A 15,253-nucleotide genomic window follows, 5' to 3' on the forward strand; every position below is an offset into this window, starting at 1 on the left:
AAAATATACATTTTTTAAATGATTTTTTAACGATTTTTCTGATTTTTTACTGCACAACAGTATGTACCTTCCGTCGCAGACTCAAGTAATTTTGGGGTAATAATTGCTACTTGCATACGGTATTAGCTGTGTGCTTTCATTTTTCTCAATAATTTCTATCTAGACTCTCGCAGTTTATCGATTAGTCTATCCTTCTCTTGTATTTCTTGCTCAAGTGTTTTTCTTTCCTTTTCAAAATCTTTCTTCATTTCAGATTTCTCTTTTGCAATCTCTTCAACTCTTTTATTCAGCTCTTTACACTTTTTCCGCTTTGAATAAAATTTCTCTTCAAGCAATATTCTTTTCTTTTCCTCTGCTTGAAATTTCTGTTCCAACTGTTTCAATGTTTTGTCTTTCTCCTTAATCTTTTTATCAAAACCTTTCCCTAGTTGTTCTACAAGATGCTTACGCTCCTTTCTCTGTTCTGTTTTCAACTCGTCTAGCTCATAACTAAGTGTTAGATTGAAACTAGACTCTAACTTCTTTTGTATGTTGTCTATTTCGGGATCACTATGTAATAAATCTTTCAATTCTTTAATTTCTCTATTCAGCTTGTTATTTACTTTCTCAAAGTTATCCCTTTCAGTTTTGAGTAAAGCATTTTCTTGTTCCTTGTCTCTTAATTTACTTTCAATTTCCAAAATCAGCTTTTCAGACTGCTCTTTTTCTCCTTCTACCCTATTCTCAAAGCTCTTCTCATAGTAGAGGAAATCGTCGGTTCTGAAGTTAGAATGATGTATAATATACTAAGCAAAGCAAAATAATCTATACCTGAGATAACTACTTTTAAATTAGAATGGGGTCATTGCTTACTCTTCAAAACTGATTTTATGAACTGAACATGTTTAGATTCGTACATTGGTTTCAACGCAAACGTCTAGTCGGACATTTATGCTACAATATACACCATACAAAACAAAATATTGAAAATCATTTTAATAGTCTATGGAACGCGTTTTATTCATATTAATACCTTCAAACAGCAGCAATGACTTGCGAAGAACAGGTTAAAACTGAAAATAAAGTGCTGTCAGGTAAACAACCTTTAATATTTCAGAATTTTTTTTGCCAATTTCGCTCAATTATATTAAACAAAATATGGTGATCAAAAATTTCTTCGAGATTTATGGAACTAATCTGCAACAGGTGAAGCAAGCTATATATAAAACTATTCAAGCTTTTCTGTTAAAGAATATGCGAGATATGATACCCTCCATATGCCCCAGCATCTGTGTCCTCCAAGGATTTTGGATATCGTTTTTCACTGAGATAGTGTCTAATCCTTTCGGCCCTGTCTAGGTACTGCTTGCATTTCTCACGAATGGAATTCTTAGACTTCTCAGACGGGGCCTCAACTGTAATTTGTGTAAACGCAGATCATCCAGCTATTTCTATTTACCAATTTTTAAACAATTCAGGAAAACATTAGAATTGCAATAGCATCTGAATTTATTTTGTGTGTAAATAAGTATCTCCCGAAGATTCAAATCGCTGATGCCTCGTGAACGTCTTAAGACACCAAATCTGGTAAATTGACATTTATGCTTCAAGTATTTTGCAAACCCTAGCTTAGCTTAAAGCAAACTTAATACACTAAAATTACATGACATATTACTATCACGTAATCAATAAGAAATTTGTCTCGAGTTCTTGTACCATTTAGATGTGACACGTGGTAAAAGAAGCAGTCACGTGTACTTCCAGTTTCTAGCACTTGTCAAAAAACTGTGAGAACTCACATTTAATTGCATGAAAAAAGTATTCTACACTTTTCTCATACTGTTCCAATGCTTTCTTGTAATTTCTTTTCTTGTCTTCTTCTACAGCATTGGTTACAATATCGATAGCTTTCTGAAATAAATATAAAAATATACAGTTTACAAAATGGCAGTGGTGAAATGGAACAATATCTTTGAGTGCGGTTACTTGCAGCTCTGCAGTGAATGAAATATTACGTAGCATTAGGCCCTGTTAAAATATTCTAAATTATCAATATTAAATTTCTACAAAAGAAAGATTTTGTATTTAAATATTCGCTGTCCGTCATAATTTTACACTTTTGACACAGAGTGGCCGTCTGTCAAGGTGATAAGACCTTATTCGCTAGTGTGTAAAGCTATTTGTCAGTACACATATAGGAAGCATAAAATTAATTTGAAAACTGATACCAGAATTCTGTGACACAGATTTGTAGGTTCCCATACATTGGTGTAACAGTGTTTCAGTTATATAACGTTGACTATGGACAATAGCTTATCCAGGTTTCTATATCTGGGGCCGTATTCATAAAGCATCTTAAGTATAAGTTTTGACTTAAGTTTAAGATTTTACTTAAGTTTGTGGTGATTTCAACTTAAGTCTAAGTAAAAACTTAAGTTCTAGTCATAAACCGCTAAAACTTTAAGATACGTAGAATAATGACTTAAAGTCAGAAAATAAAATAGCGTGGTGAGTGTTGTTTTCAGATAAAAGCACTTTAAACATAATTGTGCATGTTGTATCTGTCTGAAATTAATGTTTTTTTTAAATGTTTTCGTCCACAATAAAAAACAAGAATTACTTATTAAGTTGTTTTATGAATAACAAATATACTTATGTAAAATAAATTTCTAACCTAAGTTATACTTAAGTAAATAATCAATTTCTTATACTTATACTTAAGATGCTTTATGAATACGGCCCCAGAAGAACGGAACAGACTTTTTCACTGCAAATAATTAACAACTATCCTTTGTGAACAGAGGAGAAAGAATTACTTTTATGTTAACCGTTCTGAGATCACGTGGTTTGAAGATGTAACACCTTCAGTAGACAGGCTTCATAATGGCGTACACGATAATAATTTCCTTGACGATTTTGTAAGATCTCTTAGACGATCCTTTGAAAGCACGGAACTCAACCCAAATAATTGCAGACTCGGTTGTATTTAACCTGTTTATCAGAAAGAGGTACCAGAAAACTACTAGAAAATGTATCAACACTGAGTCCGTATGATGAGACTTTTTAAAACCACAACTGACACTAACGGACTGCCGTTGTGATAGTTAATACAATGCATATGAACTTTATCTGGAAGCAAACAAGAATAATAAAAGCAGTCTCGGTTTGGCCGAGACTGTTCATGAGAGGTAATGAAACGTGCAACTTCTCTGCCGCCCCTAGCACCGATTTAAGCGGTCATCTACGTAAGGCCTAAAACAATTCTTTGTTTCCGGTAGCATGCTCAAAAAAATTAGGGTAGGTAGGTCGGCATTTTTTATTTTTTTGAATATTATTTTATGAAGTGAGACTTTTCGGAAATTTATTATTTTTTGTCAAAAAATGAATACAAATAAGGGGGTTATGCCTTTAGAACATCAGTTAGTTGATTTCTAACATCATTGACCATGTTTAAAGCATAAAAAGTGCACTTGAAGAAAATATTCTCCAATGCCATAAAAACATTTAGGATCGGGCCAAAAATTTAGGGTAGGTCGGGATACCGGAAACAAACATTTTTTTTACGCCTAAGTAGTATCTCACCAGACCAAACTACAATGGTAAGTTTATGGTTCTAAAATCAAGATGTTTCGAACAGGGTCCGCATTTAGTATGAAGATTCTTTCTTTAACCTTCTACACTCTTATATGTTTCTAGTTAATTGTTTAGCAAATTATATTTTTTGTATATTCTTCTTTATCAAAGCCCGTAATCGTTAAAAGAACGTTAGCATATATAAACCGCTTTTATAAAAGCATTGCCTAATAACGCTATTATGTACTGGTTGAATAGAGATGTATATATACATATATATTTGTTACTTTATTTACACGTCGTGAATTCATTCATATTCATAATGTCATTGATTGATTCATTTTAAATTCAATAATGTTAACTCATTACGTATACATGTTGTTATGACAATTAAATTACAGTTTATTCTACACTCGATATAGCCATTCATTTTTAATGAACTTATTACGTTCTATTATAAGTTGCGATTAAGGGCATCCGACCAGATACTTGTGCCTTACAATAGTTCACATGGGTATCTAGCCAAGTCTGGTGATTGTACGCGTTTCATCTTCTGTATTTGAATGACACAACAAAGTTTCATTTGCTCGATCTAACGGTCACCAAGTTTATAGTCTATACGATAGTATGATTGAAGAATCATATATGCCTGGTATGACTTCAGATTTTCAACACTTACTTCAGTCAATACATTTTTGAAATTCTTTTGCTTCATCTTTATTTCTGAAGGAAAACTGGTTGCCGAAATGTCAAGTAAAATCATTGCACGATTTTAACTTTTAAATATTGACCCACATAGTTTTACAATATATAGAATAACCATTGAACCATATATATATACATGTAGTATGGTATACTAGTAAATGATAAACATGTTAAACTTGTTTCAAAAAATGTTTTCGCATTTGCAAAAAGAAAACTATTTTCCGTCTGTTGTCGTCTAGTTTTGCTGAATACAACAATTAAATTATTAAAACAGTATTTGAAATATTACCTGGAGAGCCATATAAACCAAACTTTGATTAAACACCACTCAAATATTATTTATATTCACGTTTAAAGCTACTACCTACCTTCGGTGTACTTTGTGTAAGGTAGTCATTTGATCCAAAATTCCTATGATTCTAATGCCGAGCTGTTTGCCTTACTGTTTTCACAATTTACAGCTTCTGACAAATGACAAAGAGAAAAGACCTTCTCACATGAATGTTTACAGTCTTTTGAGTGAAAGAAATTTGTTTGTTTGTTTGAATGTTTGCTTTGGGTTTAACACCGTTTTTCAACAGTATTTCAATTATGTAACGGAGGGCAGTTAACCTAACCGGTGTTCCTGGATTCTGTCCCAGTACAAACATGTTCTCCGCAAGTAACTAACAACCTCCCCACATGAATCAGAGATGGAAGACGAATGATTTCAGACACAATCTCTTTTATGAAAACATACGCCTCGCCTGATGATCGAATTAACGACCCCGCGGTCCGTACGTAGATCTGCACTCTCCCTTTTGAGCTAAGCGGGCGAGTTAAGTTAAAGAAATTCATGTGTGTAACAATGTTTTAAAGGACTTGAATAATTAATGCCTGAGTCAAATGTGTTCACTGTGGTAGCTTCTTTAAAGGACTCAAATAATTGATCCCTTAGTATATTGTGTTCACTATAACAGTTGTTTCAAAATACTCTAATGATTGATGTCTGAGTCCATTGTGTTCGCTGTATTAGTTCTGTTTTAAAGGACTTTAATGATTGATGCCTGACTCTAATATGCTCACTGTGAAATATGTGATTATTGAGCTCATGGAAATATTGACATCTGTCAGGATACGGGGTATATGACACAGGGAATTGCCTATGCCTTTAGTATCTTGAACAATGTTTTGGGTCCAATTGCTAAGGTGACTATGTCTTAGACTAGCTGACAAACGATGTAGAATGTCCTTTGTTAAAACGTAGAGCTGGTGAGACCAAATATCTCATATATAGAATTTTACTCTGGCTATCTTGACTAAATGATTCGTGTACCAATGATTCGTAAATGATTTCTATTAGGAGCTAAATAATTTCAGGGATCATGTTTCAAACTAACAATCTTCAGTTAATAATAATAATAAGCTCAAACTCTTATAGGCTGGAGACTCTATACTTGACTGGTCTTTATGTTTAAGTTCCCGTCAGACAATGTCTTTGAATCAACAACATACGAGTCCTATCGCATAGGATACCAAACTCTGGATCTCTGTCTCAGCTTTCTGATGCTCAGCCTATATTTGCTATCGTCTATAGCATTCAACCACCCTTAAGGTAAAACTACTATGCGCTGGTCCTATAGCTCTAAACCTTGTTGAAATTCTGCAACTCTTCTTTAGTCTATGAACTTCAAACGTCTTCTTTTTTAATAATTTATCCGCCCTGACAGTGTAGTTGCAATAACTTCCTTATCAAGGTACTGGGATAAATTATTAGTTGAATTCTCGATGTATCTTCTTCTCTCGCTGGATACCGAATGATCTCTCTGTCATCCATCTACCTATTTATACCTTAGCAGACGTGCTATTTATAGAACTTGTTTCTGATTGGTCCAAATTTATACATAGTATTTTACACCGAGTACTTGCTCTAACAAATATCTGGTTCCCTTTAACTATTGCATATGGCATAATGTGTGATGCTGGGATCCAGCTATTGACATAATGAACCCAAATCAGCCACAAATGACCCAAATACTAATATTAACAGCAATTCAACAATAATTATAGCAATGGTAGAATGAAAAGGGAGTCAAGCACTATCTGTGCTTATGTGTTACTTTATCAATACATCAAATATACAAATTTATTCTGACAAAATCACGGATTTAATGTCATTTTTGAAAATGCCGTGAGGCTCAATATTAATTGAACAAATTTAACAAATATATGTTCATCAATAGCCATCCATGTCTTCTCAGAGGCAATATCCTTCCTTACTTTTTATACTGTAGTACCTATGCTGCTAGTCATCAAAATCTTTGCAGCTATCAAACATTATCTTGTTTTAGGACTATGGGCTCATTAGTTTTATGTTTATCAAACTGCAACTTTTATATTGTTCAGGTTAAAGTCATGACCTAGATAAAGTAAGCGTATCATAAGTTTTTAAATTCCGAAGGTTATGAAAAATGAGACTTAAAACACAACATATTATTCGTTACAAAATACAGAACAAAATAGCTAACCAGTAACTTGTTATGCTGTAAATATCTTAAACTACATTTTTTTTTAATTTAGCTTACAATCAGAACAGTAAGCTGAACAAATTGTGCTTTCATATAAATCTATTCATATTTGACATCACCTAATTTTCAGAATGTCACGAAAATACATTTTAATATATAACATCTACAAACTAATGAAAAGCATTATGCTTAAAAAACGATAGATTGTACGTGAAGACAAAATAAGGCCGGTAACGTTGTCGTGTCATATCTTAAAAGGGCATTTCATATTTGTGTGATTTTTAATCATTTTCGTATATAACATCATTCGGTACACTTTTGTGTTCTTATAAATGCTATTCATTCTATTTCTAAAAACACAACTTTTATATGTACTTAGGTGACGTTTTACAAATCGGATAAAGTAGCAGAATGATAGTGTCTTTACTTTATCAGATATTTTTTAATTTTCAATATCACACCGGGTATCCGGCTACCTACTTGTGTGAGCGATACCGTCCTCGTGTGATTTATATACATGTAGGCTATTTTAAGGTAAATAAGAACAATGCTAATGACACCTATTTGAAGATGTTGAACATTTTATAGACAGATTTGTCATCAATAATATTGGTATGACTATAAAATTTGAAGAAATGTATCAAAATTCATGTATTTTGACGTTTTAAGACGTATTTTTCTTTGTTCAAAGTTCAGATAACACGTGATAACTGAATTTGCCACTCTCCTTGGTAGAACTATACATATCCAACTATAAAACGTATTGATCCTATACCTGCAATTTTGATGATGAAATTTCAATTATATGCACCCTGTCTCTGTTTTTGATGATACCTCAGCATTAAGAGGATAGCGTTAGGACCGGTCAGTCCGCTGGCAGTATAATGTGTCTGGGTGGGGTATCATGTCACTTGTAAACGGCGTGATATTCCAGTGAGGCAGTACTATAAATTGGACATTGTGCTCACTGCTACAAGTAGACACCGTCGTTTATGCATGAAAAAGACGCTGAACCAGAACACACACGAATGCACAGAACAAACTAACCTCTGGTCACTGGCATTAAATTTAAACACACCCACTTGTCTTGGCTATAGAGATATTACACTACCGTATTTTAATAGAGAAATTATAGACCAGCTTTTAGAAGAAATAGAAATCAGAAAGGGAAATAACCAAAGTTTTAAAATCTTATTCCTGATAAAAATATTTATTCTAAAGTTTTTACAGCATGTGAACAAAAAATGACACTGAAATTAAGTGTAATATGAAAAACAATCAATGATTATACAGAAACACACTAAAATAAGGAAAAGGGCAAATGTATTTCTGTAATTTTTAAATCTAGTAACAAAATCAAGGTTGAAAACTAGAAGATGCTTTTATAGAAAAGCGCATGTCTCCCCCAATGCATAGTCGTATAGGCAAGAAGTCAATAGGGGACAGGAGCGAAAGTCAAAGAGACACTGATGGTTGGCTGCAACAGGGATCATCTACTTGGCATTGTCCAATCATCCTACTATGTTTCAACATTCTGGGCCTAGCGGTTCTCAAGTTATGAATTGGAAACGGTTTTCTATGATCAGCCCCCTAGCCTGTGACCTTTATCTTTCTTTGATCAAGTGACCCCAAAATCAATAGGGATCATCTACTCTGCATGTCCAATCATCCTATTAAGTTTCAACATTCTGGATCAAGTGGTTCTCAAGTTATTGAATGGAAAGTGTTTCTATGTTCAGCCCCCTGTGACCTTGACCTTTGATGGAGTGATCCTAAAAACAATAGGTATCATCTACTCTTAAGTCCTATTACCCTATGAAGTTTGAAGGTTCTAGGTCAAATGGTTCTCAGATTATTGACCGGAAATGGATTTCAATTTCCTGTCCGCTGCAACCTTGACCTTTAACAGAGTGACCCCAAAACCAATAGGGGTCATTTACTCTGCATGTCCAATAATCCTATGAAGTTTCAACATTCTTGGTCAAATTGTTCTCAAGTTACTGACCGGAAATCGTTTTCCATTTTCAGGTCCCGTTGGACTTGCCCTTTAATAGAGTGATCCCAAAATCAATAGGGGTCATCTACTTTGTATGTTCAATCATCCTATGAAGTTTCAACATTCTGGGTCAAGTGGTTCTAAGTTATTGATCGGAAATGGTTTTCCATGTGTCCCTCTGACCTTGACCTTTAACAGAGTGACCCCAAAATCAATAGCAGTCATCTACTCTGCATGGCATCATCCTATGAAGTTTCAACATTCTGGGTCAAGTGGTTCTCAAGTTATTAATTAGACTGGCATTAGAGTTATTAAACGTAAAGAACTTGGCCATAACATCAATCCTCTCTAATAGCACTTTCTCAAAAAATTACGATATCTCTTACCTCTATCCTTAACGTCTGTTGAGATGAGCCTAGAGAGAAAATGGTTTTCTGAGGAAATATCAGTGTCAGTATGAAGAAAGTAATTAACATTTACAGATTATTTGAACTCAACAGAATTTGTAAGTCTAACTATTGATCGAAAATGGGTTTCCATGTTCAGGCCCCTGTCCCCTTGACCTTTAACAGAGTGACCCCACAATCAATAGGGGTCATCTACTCTGCATAACCAATCATCCTATGAAGTTTCAACATGTGATCTTAACCTTTTTCAGAGTGACCCGAAAATCAATAGGGGTCATCTACTCTCCTATGAAGTTTCAACATTCTGGGTCAAGTGGTTCTCAAGTTACTGACTGGAAATGGTTTTCCATGTTCAGGCACCTGTGACCTTGACCAAAATCAATAGGGGTCATCTACTCTGCATGTCCAATCATCCTATTAAGTTTCAACATTCTGGGTCAAGTGGTTCTCAAGTTATTGATCGGAAATGGTTTTCCGTGTTCATGCCCCTGTGACCTTGACCTTTAACAGAGTGACCCCAAAATCAATAGGGGTCATCTACTCTGCATGACCAATCATCCTATTAAGTTTCAACATTCTGGGTCAAATGGTTCTCAAGTTATTGATCGGAAATGGTTTTCCATGTTCAGGCCCCTGTGACCTTGACCTTTAACAGAGTGACCCCAAAATCAATAGGGGTCATCTACTCTGCATGTCCAATCATCCTATTAAGTTTCAACATTCTGGGTCAAATGGTTCTCAAGTTATTGATTGGAAATGGTTTTCCATGTTTAGGCCCCTGTGACCTTGACCTTTGATGGAGTGACCAAAAAACAATACGGGTCGTCTACTCCATAAGCCCTGTCACCCTATGAAGTTTGAAGGTTCTAGATCAAATAGTTCTTCAGTTATTAATCGGAAATGAAGTGTGACGAACGGACGGAAGGACAGGGCAAAATTAATATGGGGCAAAATCAATATGTCTCCCCAAATGGGTGGGGGACATTAATATTATATACCCTTAGGTAAAACTTCAATATGTTACACAGAATTATTGAAAATTTTGTCTAAATTAAGGGCTGTTGCATTGCCTCGTCATATTATAACAAATGTCTAAAATTAGGACAGTCGTATTGCTGTATCATTTTCTTACAAATCACATTACCGTATCATATTATTACGGCCCACCTGGACGAGTCAGTATACCGATTGGATTTTTGTTTAGAAACAACAAAAAAGAACGAAGATACTGAATCCCATGGATGTTTTTTTCTACTTTGCTTTCTGTGCGAGCAATTGCAAATGCTCGGGCAAACTGGGAACCAGCTAATGCTATATTTAAACCTAAAGAGTCTCTTCCTAAAATGAAGTTGTTTCCATTTTGTGTAACTGCTCGATGGTATACTAGTATATGTACTTCACAGATCCTTCAGTCTCATATGTGTTGAACATTAACATATCTAACGGGTCGCTGACTAGGTTTATTACAATGCTTAGCTTATAGCAAGTTCAAATAGTAGTTACGCACGACAAAGAAAATGCTGACGCTGGCCTGCCAGCTCCTTATCATACTAGTGTGTCCAGTTCTGCTGCAATTTAATCCGGACTAGTTTGGAAGCCTATATTTATTATGCCCCCCTTCGAAGAAGGAGGGGGTATTGTTTTGCAGATGTCGGTCTGTCTGTCCGTCTGTCGGTTGGTCGGTCGGTATGTAGACCAATCCATTTCCGGATGATAACTCAAGAATGCTTGGGCCTAGGATCATGAAAATTGATAGGGAGGTTGGTCATCACAAGCATATGACCCCTGTTGATTTTGAGGTTAGTATGTCAAAGGTCAAGGTCACAGTGACGCTGAACAGTAAAACGGTTTCCGGATGATAACTCACGAACGTTTGGCCCTAGGATCAGATGACCCCTATTGATTTCGAGATCTGTATGTCAAAGGTCAAGGCCACAGTGACCAGGAACAGTAAAATGGTTTCCGGGCAATAACTCAAGAACGCTTAGGCCTATTGTTAAGAAAATTGATAGTGAGGTTGGACATGACCAGTAGATGACCTCTATTGATTTTTAGATAATTAGATCAAAGGTAAAGGTCACATTTGCCAGGAACATTAAACGGTTTCTGATCTTCTTGTCCAAAACCACAGGGCCTAGGCTTTGATATTTGGTTTGTAGCGAAATCTAGTGGTCTTCTACCAAGATTGTTCAGATAATTTCCCTTGGGTCAAATATGGCCCCACCCCGGGGGTCACATGGTTTATATAGACTTATATATAGGAAAAACCTTTGAAAAATCTCTTGTCCAAAACCACAGGTCCTAGGGTTTTGATATTTTGTTCATGACATCATCTGGTAGTCATCTGCTAAGATTGTACAAATCATTCCCTTAGGGTCAAATATCGCCCCGCCCTGGGGGTCACATGGTTTACATAGACTTATATAGGGTAAAACTTCAAAATTCTTCTTGTCCAAACCTCACAGACTAGGGCTTTGATATTTGTAATGTGGCGTCATCTAGTGGTTCTCTACCAAGTTTGTTCGAGGTATCCCTCTAGGGTCAAATATGGTCCCACCCCGGGGGTCACATGGTTCATATAGACTTATACAGGTAAAAACTTCATGTCTATAACCTACATCATTCAAATTTGGACCACATGTATTGTTTTAAAGTGACAAGATTAACCTTGACATGAGTTGACCTTGATCTTGACCTAGTGACCTACTTTCACATTTCTGTAGCTACAGCCTTCAGATTTGGACCACATGCATAGGTTTGTGTACCGAAACAAACTTTGACCTTGTTATTGACCTAGTGACCTTCTTTCACATTTTTGAAGGCTAGGGCTTCAAATTTGGACCACATGCAAAGTTTTGTGTTCCGAAATAAAATTTGACCTTGATTTTGACCTGGTGACCTGCTTTCACATTTCTCAAGCTACAACCTTCAAATTTGGACCACATGCATAGCTTTGTGTACCGAAATGAACTTTGATCTTGAGATTGACCTAGTGACCTCCTTTCAAATTTCTGAAGTTACAGGCTTCAAATTTGGACTGCATGTATATGTTTTTGTTCTGAATTGAAATTTGACCTCGATATTGATCTTGAGCTAGTCTTGACATTTGGAACATTCAAAAATGGCTCAGTTGTCGGTGCCAAGATCACTCTGTGATCTCTTGTTAGGTTAATAGGTGAAAGGTCAAGGTCAGATTGGACCTGAACTGTAGAATTTTTGTTTACAGTGAGCATATAATTTCTGTTCCTTGTGCAATTACTGAATGCATCAAGGGGGGCATTTCGTGTTCGACGAGTTCTTGTTACATTATAATCGCATTCTATTCATGTGTATAAAACAAAAAAATCACATAATATGTTCCGCTACAGGATGAAACTTATATACTTGATTGTCTTGATGAAAGAATTCCAAGAACGTTCTCAGGATACAAGTTATAATGTGTACGAACTACGAGCCTGGAAAGATGCATCATTCATACAAGCTTAGCTTAGGATCAATATTATAAAAGAAATGCAGAGGGATAACTTTTATGACTATTTCTACCAATTCTTTTATCATACATGTATATAAGTTGAATGTCTTAACTGTTTTGCCAAGCATGCGTCTCAATGTTCTTGTAACGCAATTACACGGGAATTATAGAAACCACAGCTATCCTCTATAGATTTATATGGATACAAACAAATCCATATGCTTCCGATATATTCTTGAACATGTAACGGTCAGATCTGATGAATAATTACAGATGAACATCAAAATATTTGCCAAATATCCATATATATGGATGTTGCGTTTTTAATTCACACTAGAACTAAAAGTCTACCTAACGATTATTTCATCTTTTATTGTAGAATTAAACAACAAATGTTATTTTGGAGAATACTCTTAATGATTTTAAATATAAAATAACTTTTGAAATCTTCAAATGCGCCTTGAAATCAAAAGGACTTAATTTTCGTTACCTTTATTCGCCCGACTGCACCAGCAGATCTACATGTAATTACAGACTTTATCACTCCAGCTAAAGGAGCGGATGTTCAAGACTCAACTGCGTCGAGATCTAGCACTAACACACAATACAGTCATTTCAAATTATTCAAAACAAAAGCAGCCTTCCAGTAAAATGGCATTGCGCCTTATGACGTAACGAATAATATCGTTTGTAGTATGTACTTTCCGTCTCAAACTCAAACATAGTTTTGGGGTTATAATTGCTGTTGGCATACGGTACAAGCTGTGTGTTTTTCTATTGATAAGTGTATCCTTCTCTTGCATGTCTTGCTCAAGTGATTTTTTTTTTTTTTTGCCTTTTCAAATTCTTTCTTCATTTCAGATTTCTCCTCTGCAATCTCTTCAACTCTTTTTTTCAGCCCTTTACACTTTTTCCGCTTTGATTGAACTTTCTCTTCAAACAATATTCTTCTCTTTTCCTCTGCTTGAAATTTCTGTTCCAACTGTTTCAATGTTTTGTCTTTTTCTTTCAACTTTTCATCAAAATCTTTCTCTGGTTGTTCTACAAGACGGTTACGTTCCTTTCTCTGTTCTGTTTCTAACACGTCTGTCTCATTTTTAAAGTTATCCCTTTCAATTCTGAGAAAAGCATTTTCTTGTTGCTTGTCTCTTAATTTACATTCAATTTTCAAAAGCAGCTTTTCAGACTGTGCTTGTTCCTCATCCACTCTATTTTCAAAGCTAGTCTTACTGATACGTAAATCGTCGCTTCTGAAGTTAGAATGATGCATAATATATAAAGCAAAGCAACATAATTTATATATGAGATAGCTATTTTTAAATAAGTATGTGGTCATTTCTTATTCTTCAAAAATGATTTTATGAACAGACTTAATCAAACCGAGTCTGCAATTTTCACTGTTTGCCTTGTTCTCGGTGCTTCCGAGGGATCTACTTTTCAGACTTTATTTATGAACAAAACATGATCTTAATTCGTACATTCGTTTCAATGCAAACGTCTATTCAGCCATTTAAACTCCAGTATACACCATACAAGACAAAATATTGAAAGGCATTTCCTGATGAATAAACTGCTCTATGGAAACGCGCGTTTCGTTCATATTCATACCTTCAAATAACAGCAGTGACTTGCGAAAAGCAGGTTAAAACTGAAACTGAAGTGCTGGCAGGTAAACAACCTTTACATCTGCAAAGTTTTGCACATTTCGCTCAATTAAACAAGATATGCAGATCGAAAATTACTTCGAGATTTATGAATTTGGCCAAAGTGAACTAATCCGCAATAGGTGAAGAAGCAAGATATACATATAAATACATGTACTAGCTTTTCTGTTAAAAATATGCGAGATATGATACCCTCCATATGCCCCAGCATCTGTGTCCTCTAACTTTTTTGAATATCTTTCTTCATTGAGATGGTGTCTCAACTTTTCGGCCCTGTCTTGGTACTGCTTAAATTTCTTACAAATGGAATCCTTAGACTTCTCAGAGTGGGTCACAACTGTAATTTGTGTAAACGCAAATCATCCAGATATTTCAATTAACTAACAAGTAAAATTTTGATGCAGAGCATCAAATCGCCTGAAAACTGTCGGCTAATATTTTGAAGATTGGATTGAAAAAATAACTGCTATTGTGTAGTATTGCATGCCGTTGAAATAAAAGACTGAAAAACGTCGTATCCTTGGTGAAAGTTACCTAAAATTAATCTTTTTCCTTTGTTTACAAAACACACGCTAAGCCTCGTTCTGAAACTCGCTACCGGCATCCTCACGAATAAGAACGGAAATCTACGACGGCATATATTTTTCACATTTTCAAACAATAAATGCAAAAGATTTCTCGTAACCAAAACTTTTCGACAAATTATATTATATATATTCTAATGAAAGGCCCATAGTTCGACAATGAAGTATTTCAATGAACTTATTAAGTTCTATTTTAAGGTGGGATTGAGGGCATCCGACCAGATACTTGTGTCGCACAATAGTTCACTTGGGTCCCATAGCAAGTCTGGTCCCAGGATTGAACTCGCCGTCACCCGGTTTACAGTTTATACACGATAGTATGACTGAAGCATCATATATGCCAGTATGGCCTCGAAATTTCAGCAT

At 35.3% G+C, this 15,253-nt stretch overlaps 1 protein-coding gene across 1 annotated transcript; it reads right to left on the minus strand.

Annotated features, from left to right (window-relative positions):
* Positions 1–58: 58 nt before the first annotated feature.
* Positions 59–4,614, minus strand: LOC123549594 (myosin heavy chain, striated muscle-like). Its single transcript, XM_045337794.2, has 4 exons — positions 4,547–4,614; positions 1,779–1,890; positions 1,250–1,394; positions 59–759 (listed from the first exon to the last, which is right to left on the minus strand). Exons 1-4 carry the CDS (start codon positions 4,556–4,558, stop codon positions 156–158), a joined length of 873 nt encoding a protein of 290 aa, XP_045193729.2. The 5' UTR covers positions 4,559–4,614; the 3' UTR covers positions 59–155.
* Positions 4,615–15,253: the final 10,639 nt, after the last annotated feature.

Source organism: Mercenaria mercenaria, chromosome 6 (genome assembly GCF_021730395.1).
Source record: "Mercenaria mercenaria strain notata chromosome 6, MADL_Memer_1, whole genome shotgun sequence".
NCBI lineage: Eukaryota > Metazoa > Mollusca > Bivalvia > Venerida > Veneridae > Mercenaria > Mercenaria mercenaria.

Coding starts and splice junctions, on each gene's coding strand:
- LOC123549594 (XM_045337794.2), bottom strand. Junction 1,395..1,778: donor CTTTTTTCATGCAATTAAAT/GTGAGTTCTCAC, acceptor CACAAATTACAG/TTGAGGCCCCGTCTGAGAAG. Junction 760..1,249: donor GATGCTGGGGCATATGGAGG/GTATCATATCTC, acceptor TTCTAACTTCAG/AACCGACGATTTCCTCTACT.